Genomic DNA, 24,443 nt, shown 5'->3' on the forward strand with positions numbered 1-24,443 from the left:
GGAGTTTTCTGAGGTTTGAGATTTTGATGAATTTTTTTAAACTTTTTTACAGTCGGCGTACAACCATATTAGTGTGCCGGCGGTAACCTAGCCTATGTATTGAAAACCGTTCGGCTCACCTTCTCCTTCTCTTCCACTTCTCCCTTATCCTCTTTCATTTCTCCTCCTCCTCCTTCTCCTCTTTCTTCCTCTGGCTACCTTCTCTTCTCCTCCCCTTTCCCTTCTCCCTTCTCCTCCTCCTCTTCCTCCCTCTAGCCACCTTCTCTTCTCTTCTCCTCCCCTTTCGCTTCTCCCTCCTCCTCCTCCTCTTCCACCTTCATACCCCTCCTCCCTCATCACCCTCCCTCTGGCGAGCACCTCATCAACGGTGACCATCTCCTCGACCTCCCTCCGACAATGGATGCCTCCGGTCGACCTCCCTCCGGCGAGCTCTTTGTTGTGATTGCTAGATAGACAAAGTATGTAACGAGAGATTTATGATGACAAGATATATTTTCTCATTTTTTACATAGACCAAAACATATTGGTTTTTCGTGAAACTTGACGAACGCACATGTATTGTGGAGATGTAGATGTAGATTCTTTTGTCAAATTTTTCGACACTTCAAAAAATATATTTTTGGGTAGAGAAAGCATATTCACCCGAGGGCCGAATTGAATTTCTGAAATAATATCATGTATGATCATCAATAAACATGGCTCGGTCGAATGCAAAAATGCAAATGTAGTGGCTAACTATTTTCACATGTGCTACACTGGCTAAAAAGTTTAAGGTATTTCATCAAAACTTTGTTAAATTACAGTCAAGATATGTTATATTTTGTCAAGATGTGATGCGTAAACACGTAATTTTGTCATATTCCTGCTGCTGCCGGCAAGGCGCCGATAAAGTAAGTGTGTTCTTTTAGGTAAAAATTTCTTTCACCGTCCCTGCGTGATCTGGTCTCTCATCTTTTTATCCCTACATGGGGAAATAGGGGCCCGGAAAAATAAAATAAAGATATCTCCGTGGAAACATAACGTGTAAACACGTTCACATGGGTTCCATCTTCCATAGTGATCAGAGACATCATATAGCCCACACGGAGTACTACTTTGTGTCATATAGTTCCAAAAAGTTCACAAACATGAGCTTTTTCTAACTTATACATAATCTCTACGAATGTCGAAGCAGATAATATCAGTGTCCAAAGTATCTAAAGAAGTTAAAGGTGAATCTTTTCTCAACTAAGCAATGCTGAAACTAAGATAATGTAGCTCACAAATGTGAACACACGTTTTCAAAAGCTCGCTACTGCAGAACCTGACGGAACCCGATTAAACTTGCTCTGCCACTAAGTTTCATAGTTACCCGGCCACTAAGTTACAAATTTTTTTAGGAGGGAGAAGTTTCCTTTAGACAGTTCATCTGAAACTTGTTATTTTTAACAAAGCTAAATACTTCCAAATTTTGGTATGAAAAAGGCACGCACTTAAATACGTGCATCCTCTACATGCAAAAAAAGTGATTTTTTTGAAATCTGGAAATACAGATTTTCAGTCCACACAGTAAACGGTTTCTGTTGGACCCAGGTGTCACTGTGTATTTCTATCACAAATGTAAGATCCCAGAGATTAATTTGTTCACATTACAAATATAATAAGATGAATGTTAAAGCTCAACCAAGCTGATAATAATCATGACATAATCTCGCACTCCCTCCGTCCCACCGAAAATATTTCAACTTTAGATACATTCAAGTTTTGATAAAGTTGAGACGTTTTTTGGTGGGACGGAGAAAGTATATTGTTTGAAGCAGACATAATGCATGCCCTTTTATGTGGTCTTCGTCCAGTTCTCCTCGGTTAACTGCGCAACGCTAAGCCTCCTCTGCTTGGGCTCAACCCGCCTCCTCCGCTTGGCCTACCTCCTCCGCTCACGGACCATTCTTGGTATTTCCTTCCATGTCTTTGGATTAAATGCCATTACTGCATGTATCACAAATGATGTAAGAACAAACTTGTACAAAATATTGTAGTACTAACATGAAAATTTACGCCACATGGCATTACAAATGGAGATCTTAGGCAAAACCAGAAAGAACAATTGTTGTTCGTTCGTATTGGATTGTAACATGCCATATCTCGAGCTAACTCATTTAGTAAACACTCTGTTGCTGCTACTTGAGAAATAAATACCCTCTACTGCTACGTCCATTATTACAACTTCTTATGTGATCTGCGTTTATAAAATTTAGTACTCCCTTTGATTTAAAATAATTGCCTAAAAATAATATATCTAAGTTGCTTTTGCATTTTGGATTCATAGGGGGACATATACTTAGTGTCTATTTGTGGTGATTTGACCTTTAGAGCAAGTACAACAAGTTTTATTCAGCTGGCTACAAGGATTAAAATAACATATTTGTGTCTAGTTGGAGGGGAGAGAAGAGGAGAGAGAATGTAAGTGGACTCTTATGCAAGTAGTTTCATTCTTATAACCATCTATTATACTTGTTGGCTACATGTTAACTATAGATATGTTAACTATAGATGACATGGCATCTTTGCTTATAGTCAACAACCGGCTATACTATTGGAGTTGCTCTTGTACAAGTTTGTTCTTACATGTGTTATGTGGCGTCCGTGTTCCCTATTGTACTCCCTACACTTGGTGGCCATCTAGTGCTCACCTATGAGCGAAAAGTTTGTGTTCCCTATTATACTCTTTACACTGCCAGCATGTATTCAAATACTGTTCCCTATAGTAGTAAGTGAGTGTCTGACGATAGCATAATCAATGATATTAGTAAGTTAATAACTCAACCAGTGGCCCTTTTCGCAAAAAAATTATACAATAGTAACTCAAAGAAAGAAAATATAGCCAGAAGTTTCAAAGAACCGGAAATATGCATGCACGTAAGCTAGGTAGGCACACACATACATGTTAAATTTGGTGCAAAAATATGATAACTTTTGAGGAAGAGAGGAGATCACAAATTAAATTAATGTAAAACAAGCTGAAACAATGTGAAGCAAAAGTTACAGTACGTTACAGTTCAGGGATGATCGATTCGCTACACCAAATTTTGCATACATGTGTTTCTACCTGATCTATTCATGTATGAATGTTTTCACTAGTTTCTAAAACTTACAGATGTAATGTTTCACTGAGAGGCAAATATCATAATAGTAATCACGTAACATTGCGGTCAGATTGCTACTTCTTGACTTGAAACAACACAATGATAATGCAGACGGAAGCTGACGTATTGACGTAGCACATGGGATGTATGCTTGTATTTGTTGGTGAAATATGGCAAAGAGAGAAAGAAATAGTACATGCGTACCTTCATATTGAGCATCCAGACGTTTGAACACTTTAATGCTGCCTAGTTGCTGCCGCAGGCATCTAGGGAGCTTCTTTATGGCACGACAGTATGTAATGGAAAGCCTTTGCAGAGACATGTATGCATGCGGCTCATTTGGTAGGGATGCCAGGGTACTGCAGGCATGAAGCAGAAGGTATTTGAACGATGGGGGCTCTCCCCCCAGAGGCTCCAACGATGTGAACCCACTGTTTGTAATGCTCAGGTCCGTGAGGGACTTGGGCAGGCAGAGAATCCCGCCCAACATGTCACAGGACGATATTTGTAGAGTTGTGAGATAAGGAGGGAGTGAATGCTCTCTAGTTTCTGCTGATGGCTCTAGTGCATTTATGGAAGCACTGACTTGTGATCTTGGAGGACCATCCAGCTGACATGACAGGACTTGAATACTTCTGCACTCCCAAATAGTTATGGTCTTTAAGGATGGTGGAAGATTCAGAACCGTTGGTAAATTTTCACAGCCACGTAAATGCAGAGATTCAAGGCATGGACAAAAGTGATTCATGGGTGATGATGACAACTCTGATACAGCTGTACGTGTGATTGCCTCAATGCAAGAAGACCCTTGAACAAACTCTGACATGCCCTGCTGCTGCTTGCTAAATATGGACTCAACCTTATCGCACTCATAAATAGTCAATTCCTTGAGAGATGCCGGGACATTCAACATCTCTACCAAACTGTCACAACAACACACGGCAAGAACCTCAAGACCTGGCAGGTGTTGACTCCTTTCAGATGCTGATGGCTCAAGAGGAGCTTGTGCATATCCAGTCAGATTTTTGCATCTTACAATCTGTAAGCTCTTCAAGGATATCAAGCTTTGGAACACTTTCTCAGGCCAATGGACAAGCACATCACATCTATCAATACACAAATCTTCAAGATGTATAAAATAGTTCCACGGCTCTGGTGCAAATGATCCAAAGAATGAGTTGCAGCATCCTAACTCCATAAATATAAGAGGAGATTTCTGGAACCATTTCTTGTTGATGTCCACCGGTGCAATTACAGTGCACTCAGCCTCTGACGTTGTATCTCTGTTTTCTAGATTTAAAATCAGCTCGGTCAGTGAAGATACATATCTGTCTACCAAATGGAAGATCTCTTGCTTGCCATCTTCAATTTGTAATAAACTAAGTTTTGGTGCTTGAGGTAAATCCATCAGCTTTGGGCAATTCTTAATTGATAGTTTCTCAAGCTGAGGAAACAATATTTGTTCCCCTCTGGCTGCAACATCCCATCTCTGAAAACTCTCCAAGTGTTCCAATTCGAGTACCTGTAGGGCTGGAAACGCTGAGCGAAAACCTCCACATGATTCATGTAGCAATGGTGCTTCGGGAAATGCTATTAGCTTTCTACAATGCCTAAGAAACAACTTCTCGAGAAGAGGAAGTGGTGACCATACTAATCTATGACCTCCACTACATGATTCTTGAACCAATGGTGCTTCAGGTAATGCGATCAACTTTCCACAATGCCTAATAAACAACTTCTGAAGCACAGGAAATACTATATGTCCTTCTTGCCTCTCATTTATTTCCCACCATCTCTTAAGATCCAACAGTTCTTCTAGCCTAAGCTCGTTCAGTTTTGGAAAAGTGAAGGATGTACCACAGCTGAACAAAACTTGCAATCTTTCACACTGAAAAAGATGGATCTTAACCATGTTTTGCAACATACCCATACACTTTCCACCGTAGGAATATATCTTCAGAACCTGCAGCCCATCATGAGGTTCGAAATTGTTGAGCACCTTGCTGTCAGAAACAGAAGTCCATCTTAATCTCAGTTCTTTGAGATTCTTCTTTTTTCCCAGGTTTGCCACTTTTGCCCCTGCTTCTCTAACATTTTCTACCTGACATAACTCCAGCTGACCACCAAGGTTTAAATGCTCCAGCTCTGCAACATCACTGCAATCAGGTCCAGTAACCGCTGCTATAAAATATGTAAGAGTCTGCAGCTTAGTGAGATTTCCAAGTTCTGGAGGCATGCTCTTCAACCCCAGACATCCATGGGTGTAGAGGTGACGGAGGGAAGTCATATACTTCATCTGCCTCGGAAGACAAGCAAGTTCTCTGCACTTGGAAACGTCCAACACATGTAGGTTATATAGAATACTTATATCTTCAGGAAGTGCTTTCATATAACTGCTTGAGAGATCAAGGTACCTCAGCTTATGCAGATACTTTGGTTTCAGTACAGATGATTTCCCAGATGTATAGAGCTTTAATGCATGCAAAGAGCTGTACTTTGACAGATGCTGCAATGGGCTCGACACAATACAATGGCATATCAGTGTTTGAATAGCAGGAGATCTTTTCTCCATAGAACTATTCAAAATAACTTCTGCTTCTCTACATGACAAAAACAAATGCCGAACAGTATCTGAAAACCACTCGGTTTGATTTGGTTTCTCAGCTGCAACAACACATTCTTTCTCCATAACAGACATTGCAATATCATGCATAAGATCATGGATTTTACATGTTGTCCTAGAATAATCCACCACATCATCATTAATTTTTTCTATGTCAATAAAGAATGACCTTGATGCCAACTCATTGAAAATATGTCGTCCATTTGTTTCATTGTGTTCTGGGATAAATCCATTTGCTATCCATAGTTGGATAAGTTTTTCCACATCAATATTGTAATCCTTGGGAAATACAGCACAGAAAGCAAAGCACTGCTTCATGTATGATGGCAAGTCATTGTAGCTAAGCTTGAGGATTGGCAAGATTCCAGTTTCCTTGGTGCAAATACTGATGCTACATGATACAGCCTTCCATTCTTCCACGCTGGTCTTGGCACGAAGTACAGAGCCCAGTGCAGTTGCAGCTAAAGGAGAGCCAGAACATCTCTTCACAATCTCACCAACTAACTCGACTAGCTCGGTAGGCTTTTCTTTCTCAGGAGTGAATGCTCTAGCCACAATAATTTCCTTTATGAAACTATCATCCAAAGCATTGAGAGTATGGGTTGTATTTGAACCCATGATTTCAGCAACTTGTTTGTCACGAGTTGTTGTCAATACTGCACTACCCGTGCCACCATGCTGAAGACACATCTTCAGCATGTCCCACTTATGGGTCTCTCTGTTCCAGACATCATCCAATACAAGGAGATACCTTTGTCCGCTTAACAATTTCTGAAGTCTATCAAGTGGTGAATTTTCAGTATCATCATTCTTCTTGGGAGATGCTTCAACTATACACTTAGCCAAGGAGTTCACATCAAAGGTATCAGAAACGCAGACCCAAATCAGCAATTGGAAATGCTTCTGAATTTCATGTTCATTGTATATGAGCTGCGCTAATGTGGTCTTTCCAAGGCCCCCCATTCCAACGATGGGAACAACTGTCAGATCTGCATTGTTAGCTTGACGAAGTAGTGTATCAACAATAATCCTCTTATCTTTGTCTCGAGATCTTCTGGCAATTTCATGTGGGTCGACGATAGCACAATTTGTCTGCCTCCACTGCTTGGACAGGGATGGCTGTGGTCGGTACTTGAACCTAAAGGCATGCATCTCTGCTATGAGGACCTCAATGGCTTGCAGAACCCGGCTAAGCTTGCTAGCCATTCTGTGACGAAACACAACACGGTTGTGAGTAGGGAAGAGTTTAATTACATCGATGCCAAGCTCGGCGTAGTGACCCTTCTTCTTGGCTTCACGACGTAGTGCTTCGTAGTTGAATTCATCAAAGACTTCATTTGCTTCATAGGCCACCGTCTTGAGCTCTTGGAGCCATGCTTTCGCCCCTTCTCTATGTGCCGTCGCCTGCTCCTCAGCATCGGTGATGACGTCAAGGATGGCTGGAAGCTTGCGCTTGAGAATCTTGTGCTGCTCTTCCATTCCCTCCATCACCTTGTACTGGTCAAGGAGGTAGCTAGACGCCTTGTCCTTGAGCATGGACATCAGTGGCCCGATGGCCATGGAGACCACAAGTTCTGCCATTGGAACACTCGGAAGAAACTCCACCAACACACGTGGCGGAACACAGGGAACACAAGTGCACTGTAGAATCAAGAAGAGAATGGTGTGAATAAGACACGTATAGAGATTATCTACAACATAAAACAAGGGGTGTATACAGCTTCTGATCTGTTATCGAACGAATCACAGGTCAAATATCCAATCTTTCACAGCTCAACACAGAGCTTTTTTTTTTGCGAAACACTGCGCACTTTTTGTGGCAGACACGTATAATAAGACCAACTAGCACTAAAACTAGCACGGGGTATCTTCATTTCTTAACATGGTACAGAGAGAGAGAGAGGCATGCTAACCTTATGCTGAGACTGATGCAAGTTGCAGTTACACACCCTCCTCACTTCGTAGGATTAAATGTTAAATTTTAGTCTGTTGACATATCAAACAGACGTAGACTGTTAGTAATACTAAGATGATGAAGATTATATGCATCATCTTTTCGAATGAAATGGTATTGAATAGCCCTGTTAATATAAAACAGAAGAGCTGCAGGAAAGTGCATGGTAGTGATGTACTGATGTGAATGGGAGATAATTGCACAGTTGTGAATGCTAGCAAAGGGTACAAGGGGAAAGTGAAGTATAAAGAGAGCCCTGCTAATATTAACAGAAGAGTTGCAGAAAGGGTATACAAAGGGAAACAAGACACAGTAGCGCTCAAATAAACCAAGTTTCAGGTTTTTTTTAGTCAATGCTTGATCGAGGCACAGAAAGTCATATGAGACAATGTCCCTTTTATTCACATGTTTGTTGCCAAAGACGAGAAAGAAGGTTATCTTCACGAAGACACATGGTTTCATTCCTTCCTACTAACAGTAGTTATGTAAATGAGAGATAAATGCACATGTTTGAATGGTGGTGAAGTGAATGATGAATTGACGAATCGAGTCTCATAAGAGATGGATGAAACAGAATAAGAATTACCTTGTGTTAACAAGGAAGCTGGATTGAATGCATCAATATAGATCCTGCTCTACAAGAAGCTGAGAAATCTCCTTGTCGACACCATCTGCGACAACAAAAGTGAAATCAGAAAAGACTATAACAAATATTTGAGGGAAGGAGGGGAAGGGGAATGAATTACTACCTTGAGTTGTGGTGGTGAGGAGAGGCAGGTGGGGGCTTGGAATACAAACACACTGAAGAATGGAGAAAGAGAACGGTGTGAGCAAGACATGTATAGAGTTCGAGATCTGTTCTCGAACCAATTACAAGTCAACTATCCAATCTTGCAACTGGGCAATCTCGTGGGCTGACATTTATAATAAGAACAACTAGCATGGGCATCTTTATTTCTTAATAGTGCACACAGAGAGAAGCATGATAACCTTAGGCTGAGACTGATGAAAGTTATAGTTACACAGTCCTCAGTTGTTAGGATTAACTGTAGAGTTTTAACTTGTTGACACATCAAACAAAAGTAAGCAGTAGCAATAGCTGTGACGATCGGGGTTGTATGCATCATCGTTTGCCCTATATGAATCATCTTTTGCTCCAGATGCATCACCTCTTGCTAACGGTACCGGAGAGCCTTGCTAGGAGTATTTACACAAGAGTAGCAGAAAAGGATATACAGTGCAAAGAAAAGGGGGGAAGAACCAGCCAGCCATATACACTGAGCAAACAAACCAAGTGATGCAGGATTTTAATTAATCAATGGCTCTATCGAGGCACTGTCAGATATATGAGCCAATGTGCACTGCAATTAAAAAACATGGATTTGCAGGTAGGAAAATACTTATTTTATTGATAGGTTAAATGCATCACGTGAATAGTTACATGCTTGTCGCCCAAGACGAGGAATACATCGACGTGGCCATCAAAATATAATCCTGCTTGTCTCTTAGATGGCAGTATTGAGATTTCAACTAGGGTGGGAGCAAGACGTGTATAGAGATTGACACATACGGTATACATCAATGGTCGCGTACAGCTTGAGATCAGTTCTGGAAACAATCGCAAGTCAGCTAACCCAGCTTGCAACTGAGCATTCTCTTTGGGCTGACAAGTACTCTAGCTGGGAGTATCCTCATTTCTTAATTATTATGTCAGAGGTTAGATATAACAATGAACATACTCACACGTCTAAATCAAAGCACATGAGAAATCAAATGGCACCAAAATGCGTTGTTCAGCTATTGCATCAAACAGGTAGTGGGCAGTCCACCGAAATTGGCTCATACTGTATGATCAAAGCAACCGAAATTCAAGGGAGATTGCATTATTACCTGGTTGGAATTCCAGGCGCCCTCCGCCGGTGGGCCTCCTGGTAGCTTGTTCATCTCTGCCCGGAACACGCGCTGTGGGTGTCGCCTTCGGTTCGAACGGCAGCCGCCTGATGTCGGGTTTTTGAAATGAGCGACCCGTTGGGCGGCGCTCGGTGCCCGTCTCCGGTGAGGCTCTCGCCGGCCGGTCTGTGCTCGCGCCCCTCCCCTGGTAGTGGCCCGGGCGGACGGTTTGGGGCTCTCGCGACAGTGGTCACCGACGATGCGGCGGTCAGCGTGGCTAGTGACACCCCGGCGTCTCCTCTGTGCGCGCGCGGAGAGGCGATTTTCCCCAACCTTGGGAGACTTCCTGCGGGCGGCGGAAGAGCTTGGGGCCTCTCTCCGCTCCTCACGGAGGACGGCGCTCGCGCCTGGGGGCCGAGGTTCCCGGTTCTCGTCTTGGGCGACCGGCGGCGCTCGTCCCGGCAGGTGCGGCACACGACAGCGCTTCCCGGCAAAGGGCCGACAGCGAGGGGAGCTCCTCGCCACCGACCTGGTCGGTGGGTGGAAGGCACCGCACACCCCCCACGATCCAGTAATTTAGTGGGCCGCGGCCCATTGCATCAGGTGAGTTTTTTTTCCTTTTTCTTCCTTCTTTTCTGTTTTTTCTTTTCTGTTTATATTTTCGTTTTTTAAAATCTAACACTTTTAAAAACTTTTTTCGAGAAAAAGTTTTTCATAAAATTTGAACAGTTTTCTGAAATTAAAAAGTTTTTAAATTTGAACATTTTTTGGATTTGAATATTTTTCAAAATTCGAAATTTGAACAATTTTGTAACTCGAATAATTTTCAAAATTGAACGTTTTTTTGAATATGAACAAATTTCGAATTTGAACGATTTTTCGATTTGAACGATTTTCATACTTGAACAATTTTCAAATTTTCAAATTTGAACGGTTTTCGAATTTGAACATTTTTTAATTTAAACATTTTCTCAATTTGAACAGTTTTTAAAAATCAAAATTTTCGAATCTAAAAAAAATATAAACAAAACCGAAAACAGAAAAAAGAAAAGAAAAATGAAACCAGAAAAGATAAAAAAGAAAAAAGAAAAAATGAGGCTAAACAGCCACAAATGGGCCTGGCCCATACCCGACCAGGGGGTGTGCGGTGGCCGGTAGCCACCGACCTGGTCGGTGTATAGGTTTTGCCGACAGCGAGTCCGTGACGCGTAGGTCAGGGGAATGGGTCTCTCCGCTTGCACCGGCCGTCAGGTGAGGCCCGGGTTCGTGAGAGGCGTCGCGGTCGGTCGCCGGGCGGAGACGGAGATAGGGCCCTCCATTCTGGACTTGGCCAACGGACGGGCCGTGGTTGGTTCAGGCCCATGAGGGCTTGTTTGGCTGTTGGGACCAAAATTTCTGGGGAAAATATTCCCGACCGGGAATAGACTGAAACGGGAGCAAAACACCGGGATTATATTCCCGACCTCCGGACTAGGGGAAAAATCTCCCCGGGAAAAGGCCGGGAACCCGCCGGGATTCAACTAACCAGGGCTTGTTTGGCTGTTGGGACCAAAATTCCCGGGGAAAATATTCCCGACCGGGAATAGACTGAAACAGGAGCAAAACACCGGAATTATATTCCCGACCTCCGGACTAGGGGAAAAATCTCCCCAGGAAAAGGCCGGGAACCCGCCGGGATTCGACTAACCAAACAAGCCCTAAGGTGGAGTTTTGGTCCCCTAAAAAAATGAGGGGGAGTTTTGGGTGCCTACGAAAAGGGTGGGGGCCAAGGGTGATTCCTATTTGACGCCTTTCAGTCTGTTATCACGTCAACGCCTGAGGCTTGTTCACTGCTGGGCCGGCCCGAAAACATCCACTAGAGCCATGTGGTGACCGTGGACATGTCTCCAAAAAAATGTAGTAACCGTGGATCAGGAAGAATTGAAGAGTCAATTAGGCCAATGAGCACTCCGTTCACCTAGTTTGGAAAAATTAGACCTAGCGCTACTAGGGTTTTCTGCCTTCACCCACCGGTCTTTGATCGACGTTGGAGTTCGATCTGATCCTCTCTCTCTGACTGATCTCGTGAGGGGTTGGGTTCTCCTAAGGGTTTTTTTTCGCTTGGCTTCGCGCTCATCCAACCCCATCTAGGGTTTTGGTGTAGTTTTCTTTGTTCTCATGGCGGCTTCGTCAGCGAATTCCGACAATTGGCCGTGCGGATCGAGTAAGCAGAAGGAGGAAGGAATCAATGACATGATGCATAGGCCGGGGATTGGCGAAGACGATTTCGATGATCTGGTCTTTAAGGAGGTTGAAGGTGCTGCAAAGGAGGTAATGAAGTGGGTGGCTTTGGTGAGTGTTCGTACAACCAATTACTTCAGCCCGTCTACCTTCGAACAACACATGCGAGTGGCATGGAGTCCTGCTAGCGAGATCAAGTTCCAGCACATAGAAGGAAATTTATTTACAGTGCAATGATCTTGTCTTGGGGATTGGATAAAAGTTGAGAAGGGGGGACCTTGGCTGTTCAGTCAATCGATCGTATGCATTGAGTCGTACGACAGCGTGTCGGATCCTGACCTAATTGATTTGAATCACTTCACTACATGGGTGAAAATCTAGAAGCTCCAGGTGGGATATCGTAATAATCCTCTGATTACAAACTTGGTAGAGAGGAAGGTTGGAAAGGTAGTGGAGATCCAGACGAACGTCCAAGGTGCTGGAAATTTTGTTCGTGTCAAGGTAAAGTTAGATATTCGTAAAGTGCTAGAGAGATTCGTCTCCATGAGTAGAGAGGGCAAGAGAGAGAGAGAGAGAGAGAGAGAGAGAGAGAGAGAGATCTTCCAACTTAAATATGAGAAAATGCCGAGGTTCTGCGGGGCTTGCGGTTTCATTGGGCAATCGCACCTGGAGTGTGGGACTGGTGAGCACTTTGAAGAAGAATTTAAGTAGGGGGAGTGGCTTAAGGTGAACTAGGATACTTGGCATGGACGTGGAGGACCTGCTGGCCGGGGAGGTAGAGGAGTCCGATTTCACAGAATTTAGTGGTGGTGGTCGCGATAGAGATCAATTTGGTCGTGGAACCAATAATCTCATGAGTTGGAGACATAATGCCTTGCCTCATGGTGAGGGCACGATAGAGATTGATCCCTCACTAAAAGATACAACCTCTAGCCCACTAAAAGATAAGGATATGTATATTGATAATGGAGGAAATCCCTCAGTAGGCGCCAAAAGAAACTTGATTGATAAATTTTCAGAAGAGGCAGATCTTCCTGGTTTAGGCGGCAATGGTTTTGCTGAGGGAGCCATTTCAGCTGCTATGATTTCTGAACCTACTCCTTCACTAGATTCAGGAGTGGAGAAGAGTGTTGATGTGAACAACAACAGAACCAAGAGAACAAGAAGGATGGGGCAGACTCCTCTTCAATAGGATCGGTGAGTTCCCATGATGAACTCGTTCGGTCGCAATGAAAACACTTTCTCTGAACTGTCAGGGTTTGGGGAACAACCCGTCATTTCATGTGCTCTCCGGCATTCGGAAGTGAGTTGATGCCGAGGTTGTATTTTTATCGGAGACACACCTAGATGATTATCTGGCTGAATGTCTTAGGAGGAGGTTATGCGTGGATTTTAAATTTTTTAATCCAAGCGATGGGAAGAGTGGAGGTGTTATCATGCTTTGGAAGATAGATGTTGCTATTTAACAACTTTTCTCCGCACCAAAATATATCGATGTTAAGGTGAATGAAGGAGGGGGGGAGAATGGAGACTAAATTGCATGTATGGTGAACCCCGTTGGCAAGATAAATACAAAAGATGGGCAAATTGAGACAACTTAATGGATAGTACAATCTGCCATGGTTGGTAATTGGTGATTTGAATGAGATTTTATACTCACATGAGAAGGATGGATGCAATTCGAGACCACAACATTTTATGCAAGCTTTTAGAGATTGCCTTTCTGATTGTAACCTACCACCATGATCTACATGAAAAAAGGGGACAAATTAGTTGACAAGAACCGGGCCTCCCATTTTACCGAACACCCCGCGCGCGGGGCTATCTAAGGCCGTTGCGACCAACGTTGCGGCCAGGTTGCAGGGGGGCTAGGATCTCTACCTCTACAGTCGGCACTGAAGGTGGAAACGACAACATTTGTTGTTGCTGCTCTGACGGCGGCGTGGAACTGTTGGCGGACGACGTCGACTACGGTCGCAAATCGACGGTGGTGGCCGCGGGGCAGGAGGGAGGATTGGCTGGGAGGGTTAGTGAAATGGGAGACCAACAAGCGGGCTAGGGGAGGACAAGGGGAGGACCGAGACGCCTCCACTTGTCGTTTGAGGCCACGCCAAGCAGATCCAGATCTGGGTCGGCTTTGGATCTTACCGAACGGCCCAGCAATCTCTTTTAGGTTTATGTTTAGGTTTGTGTTGACGTATTGGACCATGATTTTATCTGGCTAAACCTATCTAGATGTGCACGGACAGGATGGGTAGCCGTGTTGAAGATGGCCCTCACAGACGTAGAAATTTGGCTGCATCACCATGGATGTATATGCAGTCCGGTGTAAAAGGCCACGACCCCAGAGACACGCGCGACGGTGTGGTGTACGTACGAGCAGCCATCTGCAAGTTTCCGTGTGCCTGCCTGAGCGAGATCCATCGGTGCCATTCGCCCCCGCCCGGCCCATCGTACGCACGAGGTGGCCGATCGAGAATTAGGGAGAGGACGGAGAAGGACTAGTCCAATAGGCCATTGCTACTTCGTGGGAGCTCCTATTGCCCGCTTTAAGCGGGAGCGAGCCTCCCTCCCGCCTGAAGCAGCTTGTTTGTGGGCCTCCCTGCTGCGGCCCAATAAAAGGTAGTCCCTCTTTTTTTGTTCCCTTTTTCTTTTTTCTGTTATCTATTTTTTGTTTTAAGGCATTTTAAATCTGAAGTTTTAGAGAATTGAATTTATTTTTGAACAAAATATATTTGAACAAATTTTTCGAACAAAAAATATATTTGAACAAAATTTATTTTTGAACAAATTTTGAATTCTTGCAAATTTCAAATTCTAACAAATTTCAAATTCGAACAAATTTCAAACATGAACATTTTTTAAATCTGAACAAAAACGGAACAAAATTCAAAATCGAAAAAATTAAAAACCGAAAAGTTTAAAACAAAAGAATTTTACATCGAACAAAAAATATATTTGAACAAAATTTATTTTTGAACAAATTTTGAATTTGAACAAATTTCAAATTCTAACAAATTTCAAACATGAACATTTTTTTAATCTGAACAAAAAAAATATGAACAAATTTTGGAATCAGTAAAACCAAAATAGCAAAAAACCATCTAAGAAATCATCCAAAAACTCAAAAAACATGAGAAACCCTGAAAAAAAACGAAAAAACAAACGAAAACCGTACGTCCTAAGCGCTAATGGGCCGGCCCACCCAATCCGTCGCTTGAGCGGGAGCGAATCGCTACGGTGCTATATTAAATTAAAAAATGAATTTTTTTTTACCAAGTGTGGAGAAATGTCAGAGTCTTTCACAATTCAAGACAGTACCTACTTAGATCGCTACATATAGTTTTTCCAAGACCTTTGTTGAGCAAACTATGTAAACTGATTTTTATATAGATGTATTTTCTCATAATAAAACATAGATATTTCTATCAAATATAATCTCTTATGTTTTCCAAGTCGTTTGAGGGGGCGTTTTTTTTCCGTCCATGACACACGTGACAAGTCATCATTCTCTTAAATTTGTGCACACATATCAGCTCTATTGTTGCTGCACCTTCATAGTTCTTTGTCTTCATTATTGGTGAAAAAGTTGCCATGGTTTCTGTCTAAATTATTGATCACGGGGCTCATAACTGATCCTCATAATTTCGCCCCATGGGGCATCTTAATCCTCATAAATTGTTTCATTCTGACAATTACTCTTGCAAATAGAAATCACATGTTCCTTTTTTTTCGAGGATGCCTTTCTTTTCTAGTGAACCCAATCTAAGAAATATATTTTATTACGTTAAATATTGTGCTCCCACATGTTCTTCGTTGCGCGTAGAATTACTCATCAAAGATGCAGCAATATGATGAACTTGGTACCACCTGTTCACGTGTATCAGATTATCCCAATTCAGATTTGAGCGTTTGGCAGCAAGATCAATTGGCCAATGACATGATTTAGAGATCTCCATGGAACTATGAGCGATTGAGCACGCCCACTGTTGGAGATCATGGCGTGGAGCATTACATCCAACTTAGAGGCATCGTCAGGAACTCTCCACCAAATCGAATCGCATACAGATTCAGGTCTCCATCGTGTGCAGATTAAGAACAACCTGCAACAGCACACTTAGAGCATGTCTAACAGGCCCCGTATAACCCGCCCACCCCGTAAAATTCCGGCGGGATACGGGGCCGGAGCGAGTTTGGGCGTCTAGCAGGCCCCGTATCCGGGCCGGCCCATTTCGGCGGAATACGGGGCCCAGGAAATCGGCCCCGTCGCCCCGTACTTATAGTGGGCGCAGGTGCGAGTGAGGGGTTAACCCCTCACTCGCAACCCTAGCTCCGCCGTGCGCTGCCGCCTCCTCCTCCTCGCTCCGGCGAGCAATTAGTCGCTCCCCGCGCCGCATTCCACCCCGCATCCGGCATGGACGCCCGCCGCCGCAAGATGCCGCCGCCGGCGAGCGGATCGAAGCGATCCCGCTCGCCGGACAACGTGGAGGATGCGTGGCGGCGCCAATGCAAGAGATCCGCCGCCGGGAGCCGGCGTTTGGCTCCGCAGTACGCCGGCGCCGCGTACGTCCCGCCGAAGCTCGTTGACTTCGCGGCGGGCGGGCGCTGGTACAACGAGGATCCGCCGATGAAGCCGATGAGCGGGCCCAAGTTCGACGAGTGACGCGCCGACTGGGAGCACCGCCGCTGGGCGAAGGAGGCTTGGAGCAGCGGGAGCACCAGCGCTGGAGGAGCTCCGCTCGCCGGCGATGAGGAGGAGGCCCCCGACTTGTTGAAAGAGCTACGACAGTTCCTCAAAGACGACGCCAAGAGGAAGAGGGCGGAGGAGGAAGAGGTGGCGGCGGCCATCGCCGCCGCGAAGGAGGCGGAGTTGCGGGAGGCGGAGGCGGAGGCGGACTCGTACCTAGTCGACCTCCCGAGTAGGATCGCGCATTCTGGATGTAGAATCGTTGATCCGTATGTATGATCCGTAGTATGATCAATGAAATTGAACTTCCCGGGGTTTTTATTTTTGAAAATACGGGGCGAAATACGGGGTCTGCTAGATGAAATGGCTCTTTCGTTAGCAACTTTTCGATACGGGGGGAAAAAGCGGCGGGATATAGGGCAGAAATATGAGGGGCCTGCTAGACATGCTCTTATCCTGTTGACAATCCCGTCGATTCCTCCAGAAACGACCTCAGTGCAGACATCCGTCTGAGAACAACAAAAGAGCTGACGAGGGAGAGGAGGCGTCGGAGTTCCAGAGAGGATACAAGCGTACGCCATTGGTGACCTCCACCCTCCCTTGCACCAGAACTCCAGGGTACGCATACGCCATTGGATGTCAGGACGGCTTCGACGCACAGCCAACCAGCCGGTAGCCGGAGGTCGACGATGGTCAGATCACGCACAAAAGGTATACGACGGCGGCCTAGATGGTGGGAATCAGAGCTGACATAGCTTGGGGAGGTTGTCAAGGAGTTAGAGCTCAGAGCGGTCGCGCTGGCTGGATGCGACCCGTGGCGGAAAGCTGACAGATGTCGGTGCGGCCGCTCAGTCTGGAAGCATCGGCGGCGGCCTGCCATGGGAGAGGACGAGGTCCGTCTCCGTCCAATCTAGTATACGGGTTCCTGGGCGATGGCGGCGAAGCAAGGCCGAGGAGGCTTTTACGCGTTCGTGTGTATCTTCTCTTTCTTATAATAGATAGCCCCATTTTGCTGGTCTCACAGCGAGCCACGTCACCTGATTAAAAGTTCGTACCTCTCCCGCTTGGTTCCCAGCCATACAGCACCAATCTGCTCGCCAGACCGACACGCCTGAAGCCACCGAGTCGGCCAGACCGACGCGCCTGGACCAGATGGGCCGACACCAGCCCATGACCCGTCCGACTCTGTTCCTCTTCCTCGCCTACTCGCCCCATCGATCTCTCCCCCACCACGACCTCCGCCTCGGTTCGTCCTTCATCCATCGCCACCGCTCCCACGACCGACGTGGGCTGGAAGACATGGGCTCCGTCTGCGGGCTACGTGAACCTTCCGTTCGCTCGCAAACTTGATTCGCTCGACGTGCTCCACGCGACCATGTTCGTCTTCCTCCACCACCGCCAGTATCAGTGCTCCGCACCATGAATGTGCGTCGGCGATTTAACACTCATGAAATCAACCGATGAATTCGAGCATTCAATGAGTGAAAACTGCTCCATGGAGCTCATCCGCCACCGCCATTTCCTCCAGCTTAAAAAACAGGGCATGGTGTCATCCGCCTCCACACCAATCACCGCAGCCTACTCGCGCCGTCACCACTCCCAGAGGCCTCACGCTGGTACATAGCCACTCCCCACGCTAATTCCTACTTCCTTTTTTACAATCCCCAAATCCCTCAATATATCTTCCCAATCTGGCAGGTTCATCCCCAATCTGGTAGGTCGATCTCCGTCAGGAAAACCGCTCAACGTTCTACACCTGCACCAGATTCAATTGGGTTTTTTTTTCTTCTGCTACCTCAGGCACTCCGGATTTATTTGGATTTCGGATTCTCAGTTTGGTCTCTGTATGTTTCTTTCGGTTCATTGACTTCTCGGTCTGCTGGTCATCGTCGCATGAACTACCTGCTGACACTACACAACACCTTCTTTCATTGGTATGCACACTGTAATCTTCTCCTCTTAAATTTTAATTTACATTGGCTGAGCACATGCACCTTCTATTTCCCAATCTTATTGTACTAACCAGACACACCTATCACTTTGTCGTCGATGCCGTTATCTCAGTGTTCTTCCCACGGCCGCTTCAACCTTGCTGCCTCCCTGTCCGGCACCTCTTTTCTTGCAGTGGTGTTATATAGAGTATAGACTATTTCATTTTTCTGATATCGTACTTGGATCAGGGGTACACAGATATGTACTTTCGATTACAGTGTAATTTCGATCTGTTGTCCAACATAATGGTTTGGTTGATTGTTAATAGATATGTGTGTTTTTCTCTTGCTTTTTCAGCAAAACTACTGATTTATAATGGCATGATGATAATCAATTGTCAATCACAATGACAATCGGGATGTTTTATATTCAACAGTAATGGCTCTTTCCCTGAACCTGGATTTATGTTGGTGGTGACAATCCAGATGTTGTTATTATTCAAATTTGATTCTACGCTGGTTTCCTCTTGATACATATGCTACTAACCAGCGGATCTTGGGCTTGGTATCACTCTGACACATGTTTCATCAAATTGGTGAAGAATATTTACTCTCTTTTGCTATCTAGGTTAATACTCCCTATCTCTATACAGTAATATTAATTCAGCTGTATCAAGCATTGCTTTAATCGGATTATTGAAATGGTTTACTTGACTGATTGTAATGCCGTAGTATTAGTATTTTTTTGCAATATTTATTAATTTGCATTATTTATTTGCAGCATGTGGGTATAGCATTGAGCAATATACGACAAATTAAGGATGAGTGTGGGTATATCAGGTACGTGCTAATCCTTGATTACTGATATATTTTATTGATATATTCAATTTGACATGTGATACTCAGGTAACATTCCTCTAATATTTGTTGTAGTGTAACCAAATTTGAAACAGGTAAAACAATCTCAGTTTGTTGATAACTAATTCAGTCACTTGGGGTCTTCATGTAATGTGTGTCACTCAAAAATGCCTGCTGCAGATTGTATTTAAATATTTCAGGCCCTTCTGGTTGATATTAGAATGACCAGGTATAATTATTTTCTCCTCTGTAGTATTCTATTGGTATTTAAATATTTTAGGCCCTTCTGGTTGAATGAAGGGGGCAAGGCACAGGGGTGTCTAACCAACAGTTAAAATATATTAAGGGGAGAAAACTGAGGAAGTATGCTCCAAAAAACATTTGCTTGATTAAATGTGTTTAGATATTGTAGAAATAATGGAAATTGTTAAATCTACTAATTTTTTTCTCACTTCTATGCATCACTGTATGGCTTTCTGCATGTGCTATTTGATATAGCTTCATTTGTTTTTCACAGGTTATGTGCAAGGTGTCTTACTTTGTAGTAGAATTGCAGTTTTACACCTACCTTCTCGGAGAAGATACATATGCACTATACTTATTATAGGATGGATGCGTTTTACTTTTAGATGGAACTGACACTTGGCCGTTCTATTTATTCTCATTGTGGTCATGTCTTAAATAAATGTAGAATGTACATAAGACTTAATATTTCAAAGGGCTCAGATTTGCATCGTGTGTGCTACATCGGTGAGCTGGGCGGGAAGGGACGGGTATATATGCTTTCAAGCTATTGCCAGCAACAGATGTAAGTTTTCTTCTTTGCCTTCGATCTCCTAGCGATGGTTTGATTTCACTCTTCAACCACAGACATATTATCTGCTCCCAGATCTCTTTGAAAGATCTACAATGGCATGCAATTTTTAGACTTAACCTTTAATATCCAAATTTCAAGTCCAGGGATGCAAGCAAACACGTCGTTCTCCCTTGGTTTCTTTGTACAATCGTTTCAGGTTGTCGACCTCTGGTTGAAATAGAACCACTTATGTTCAACATCTTTTGTGTATTTAATATTTTTTCATAAGGTAACATTCTATATTCATTTACACTTATCTATTCAGTATTAAGGTTATTAATATAACAGAACAGAACTCATTATCCAGTACTTATACCGACCACTAACAGCAGCAAAAAGAAAATAGCATGATATGCTTGTGGAATGTTTTAAAGGGAATCGAATGCCCGATTAAATCCTATCAGGCCATGGTGATTCCTTGGTATTTTTCTCTGGGTTTGGTCTTGACTAATTTAGTACATTTGTCTTGCCAACTGTTATTTCCCATTGACTCTCCCGTGGGAAAAGAAGTTTCAATAATTATGTACAGATTATGGTGCATACTGAATCTGTGTGTTCATCTTCCCACCATCATGAATTGGCATTGTACCCTCTATTTTTTTTCTTACTCAATGTTAACATTTCCCCTTTTCCTGAAACTCATTGGTTATTTTGTCACTTCCTGGAAGTGTGATGTGCCCTCAGAGTGTTCTGAATAGCATTTGATTGATAGTTTCATTAAGTACTTTTTAGGATGATAATTTCGCCCAGGAATCCTTCATTGTACTTCGTGTGCCGTGTGCGTCTAATCCCTTTCGAATGTTTTCTTTTAATTCTGGTTGGCAGAAATTTGTAGTTCCCCCCGATTAGCATGTACTAAATCCCCCCCCCCCCCCCCACCACCACCACCAACAATCAAATTGGTCTTTACTAATATTCTCATTTTTGCTAATCATTTAAGGAGAGCTATAGAGTAAAACAACAGTTTTAAACAATAGTTGCCGCAGCAACGCGCGGGGCATCATCTAGTTTTATTGAAACGATCGAGGGCAAAGACAGATCGGATGGATCGTGAGCGGATTCCGACGTGGTGACGAAGCAAAAAAACATCACGGACAGACGTACAGATGCATGCGCACAGGTATGCATGTGTACGTACTGCCAGGACCAGGCGGCTGCGACTTCCTTGCGAGCTCCCACATGTTAATTCAACACTCGATAGACTGACCTGATGGAACTACACTTGCTTAGAGCATCCCCACTCGTCTCCCCGATTTGGTCCTCGAGCGCCGTTTTTCTCATCCGGATGGCGAATTTCGGTCCAGTCGCGCCCCCGATTCCTCTTTTTCTCCGGATTTGGGCCAAAATACATCCGGCGAGCCCACGCCATTCCCGGTCCCCCGAGGCGCGCTCGGGGACTCCGGACGAAGCGAAAGCGCGCGAAACGCCGAGATTTCTCTCCCGCGCTTTCGCTTCGGCTTCCGCGCGAGAGATGGACCCGACCGGTCAGTGACAGACGCATCGTCTTCCGCGCAGAGTAAAAGGCTGCCGCCGGTCAGCTCGCCGCGGACGCGTGGCATCCACGCGGCATTAAATCGCCGGCTCCAGCCCCGCCTAAATACCCCGCTCGCCGCGACGCGTCGCACCATTCCTCTTCCTCTTCCTCTTCCTCTTCCTTCCCTCGACCCTCGACGAGATCCATGGCCTACAACGACGAAGACGGCGCGGCCAACAACGGCTTCACGCGTGGGAGGGGCACCTCCTCCACCAGGCGGGGTACCCCTGCCCGCCGGACACGAGGCCTCCCGGTGGCGGGTGGCGGCTAAGTGCGGGCGGCGTGCCAATCCTGCCGCCATCCCAGGGACGCGCCCTCGAAGCCGCCATCGAGGAGGTCCGACTAACATTGTCGGACCAGGACCGCGCCGAGCCACGCTACCACCCCGACAACCTGACGGCGTGGAACTCCTACTTCCTTCGCCGGTGGGAGCGAGGAGCTCGCCGCGTACGACGGCCCGCCGCCTCCGCCTCCGCGCAACAACACCGCCGGACGCAAGCGGTGGTGGAGCGTGCCGGGCCGGACGCTCGAGGCCGTCCTCGAGCACATCGAGGGCGGCAACTTCCCCCTTCTGACGATGCCCCCGTTGTCGAGGGCATCGGCCAGCCGCCGCCGGGTAAGTAGGCCGGCAGCCACGGCGCATGGCCGCCGGCTCCTCGTCGTCCGGTTCGGCGTCGAGGTCGATCTCCAGGTCGGCGCCATCTTGGGCGCCGGTGAAAAAGGAACCGTCTTCCCCGCCGAGCACCCGCGCGCGCGGCAGCGTTGGGATCGTCATCCGCGAGCCCTCGACGGCGCAAGGACGGCTCCGCCCCAAGCGCGAACCCGACACTTCCGGCGAGCGGAAGCGCAAGCCGGCGAAGGTGAAGGTGGAGGAGGCCGAAAGCGCCGAGGACGCCGCCATCCTCGAGGCCGTCATGGTGAGGTCCCTCCAGGACCTCGTCCCCGCCGAGAACGTCATGCCCCTCGACCAGGCCTGTCGAGGGAGCAGTGGGAGAAGGAGGAGGCGGAGCGGCAGGCGAGGCTCCTCGAGGACGTCGCTCGCTACCGCCGGCCTGCGACTCCTCCATCCGGAGTCGCCGTCCCCGTCATCGACCTCGAGGCGTCCGACAACGACTGGTACAAGCCATCGCCGTCTCCGCCTCGCACCAGTGGCCGGTGGGGAGACGCCGGCCAAGACAGCAGCCAGGCGGCGCCGCCGCAGTTCTACGACGACGGCTCCGACGATGATGGCGCCGGCGGCGACGGCGACTACACGGTGTTCTACCGCCATCACGGCATATAGAGCGCCGTGTTTTAATATTTAGAGTTGTATTCCCCTGGACGAATTCGAAATATAGTCGAATTCGGCCCCTATATATGAACTTCGCCCTCTATATAGTAAATATCATTAAAGTTAGTCTAAATTCAATCGTTTTTTGCCGTATTTTGTCAAGTTTCCATTTTTCAAATTTAGATCAGCATCTTCGCTGAGATCGCGGCTGGAAAACTAGTCCTCCCCACGCCAAATTTACGTCCAATCCGGACGTAAATTTCCCCGGATTTCGGTGTGGGGAGGGCAAACGAGTGGAGATGCTCTTACACAGATCTAGCTACCCGTTGGATCGATTATCCACACAATCGACGGGGCCATGCATGTAGCGGCACGATGGATCTGACCACGAGCTCTCTCTCGGAGCCTAGCTAGTACGACGACTCTTCCGAGGGACCGCGCAGCCCCGACATAAATAAGCCGCGGCGGCGCAACTGGCCGAAAGCCGGCTGAACGCGCCCTATCGCGCGCCCCGCCCGTGCCGCCCGCGTTACAGGCCGCGCGCACATGCCCCGTCGCGATACACATCTACGCCGCTACATCGACGGTTCAACGGCAGCTGAAAGCCCCGTCGAGCTGCAGCGATCAGGCCCAACTGTAGATGGACTCTCACTCTCCGGTGGCGGTGGGCAGTATAGCTAGCTAGCAGCACGTACTGATCCATCCCGATTTACTTCGATCGACTTCATGTGGCTGCGCAGAGATCCGGGGCCGCGCGCTGCTGTCCTCCGCCGGCCGGTCTTTTTCATGAGAATTCCAATGCTACTGCCGCCGGATCCAAATATATCTCTCCTCCTTTTGTTTGGTTCGTCATGGCGTCGCCTTCCACTACACCAGCTATCCAGATTGCCGGCACAAAAAAGTGCCAGCAAAGGTACCAAAAGTACCGGTAAAGATTTTTCAAGGCACAAAAAAAGTCTATGCGTTTATTCCAGATCGAGTGTAGGCTTCTGCCGGCACTTTTAGAAAAGTGCCGTTAATTATATTTTAAGGCACTTCCAAAAATGCCGCTAGTTAGTATTGCCGGCACTTTTGAAAGATGCCATGGAATCTTTTTGCTGGCACTTTCCAAAAATGCCATAAAATCTTTTTGCCGGCACTTTTCGAAAAATGTCACGAAATGTTTTTACTGGCACTTTTCTAGGGATACCATCTAAACTTTTTGCCGGCACTTTTAAAGGTTGCCTACAATTACTTTTTTGGGCTTTTAATTCCGGTGCCGCTGATTATTTTCTTAGGCATTTTTAAGGTTGCTATACTCGCCCGCAAACATTCAAGCAATCTACAATCAAGCATACATCACACTCAAGAAGTCAAGCAATGTTTGAAACCAACATTTTGAACATTCAAGGATTCACAATCCAGGCATCTAATTAACTTCCATGACCAACAGTTGTTCATCTCCACATCATGAACATCATGGTTTGAAACCATTAGATAAAATACACAACAAGGT

The 24,443-nt window shown here is 45.8% G+C and overlaps 1 protein-coding gene and 1 long non-coding RNA gene across 3 annotated transcripts; one reads left to right on the forward strand and one right to left on the reverse strand.

Moving 5' to 3' along the window:
* Nucleotides 1–1,903: 1,903 nt before the first annotated feature.
* On the reverse strand, nucleotides 1,904–7,696 carry LOC124654960 (putative disease resistance protein RGA4). The gene is made up of 3 exons (XM_047193933.1): nucleotides 7,662–7,696; nucleotides 3,330–7,389; nucleotides 1,904–1,968 (listed from the first exon to the last, which is right to left on the reverse strand). Exons 2-3 carry the CDS (start codon nucleotides 7,327–7,329, stop codon nucleotides 1,904–1,906), a joined length of 4,065 nt encoding a protein of 1,354 aa, XP_047049889.1. The 5' UTR covers nucleotides 7,330–7,389; nucleotides 7,662–7,696.
* A 10,564-nt stretch (nucleotides 7,697–18,260) lies between these two features.
* LOC124654623 lies at nucleotides 18,261–19,583 on the forward strand. 2 transcript variants are annotated; one of them, XR_006988398.1, is made up of 4 exons: nucleotides 18,261–18,433; nucleotides 18,789–19,058; nucleotides 19,212–19,270; nucleotides 19,384–19,583. It is a non-coding gene; the product is annotated as an uncharacterized LOC124654623 (long non-coding RNA). The 2 variants fall into 2 exon arrangements; XR_006988397.1 differs by having other exon boundaries at nucleotides 18,261–19,058.
* The last annotated feature ends 4,860 nt before the right edge of the window (nucleotides 19,584–24,443 follow it).

Source organism: Lolium rigidum, chromosome 5, assembly GCF_022539505.1.
Source record: "Lolium rigidum isolate FL_2022 chromosome 5, APGP_CSIRO_Lrig_0.1, whole genome shotgun sequence".
Classification (NCBI taxonomy): domain Eukaryota; kingdom Viridiplantae; phylum Streptophyta; class Magnoliopsida; order Poales; family Poaceae; genus Lolium; species Lolium rigidum.

What these genes read in the sequence shown, in the direction of transcription:
- LOC124654960 (XM_047193933.1), bottom strand. Translation starts at nt 7,329, where the DNA reads ATGGCAGAACTTGTGGTCTCCATGGCCATCGGGCCACTGATGTCCATG. An exon ending in TCTGGATGCTCAATATGAAG is followed by an intron (nt 1,969 to 3,329) that starts GTACGCATGTAC and finishes TGATACATGCAG; the next exon opens with TAATGGCATTTAATCCAAAG.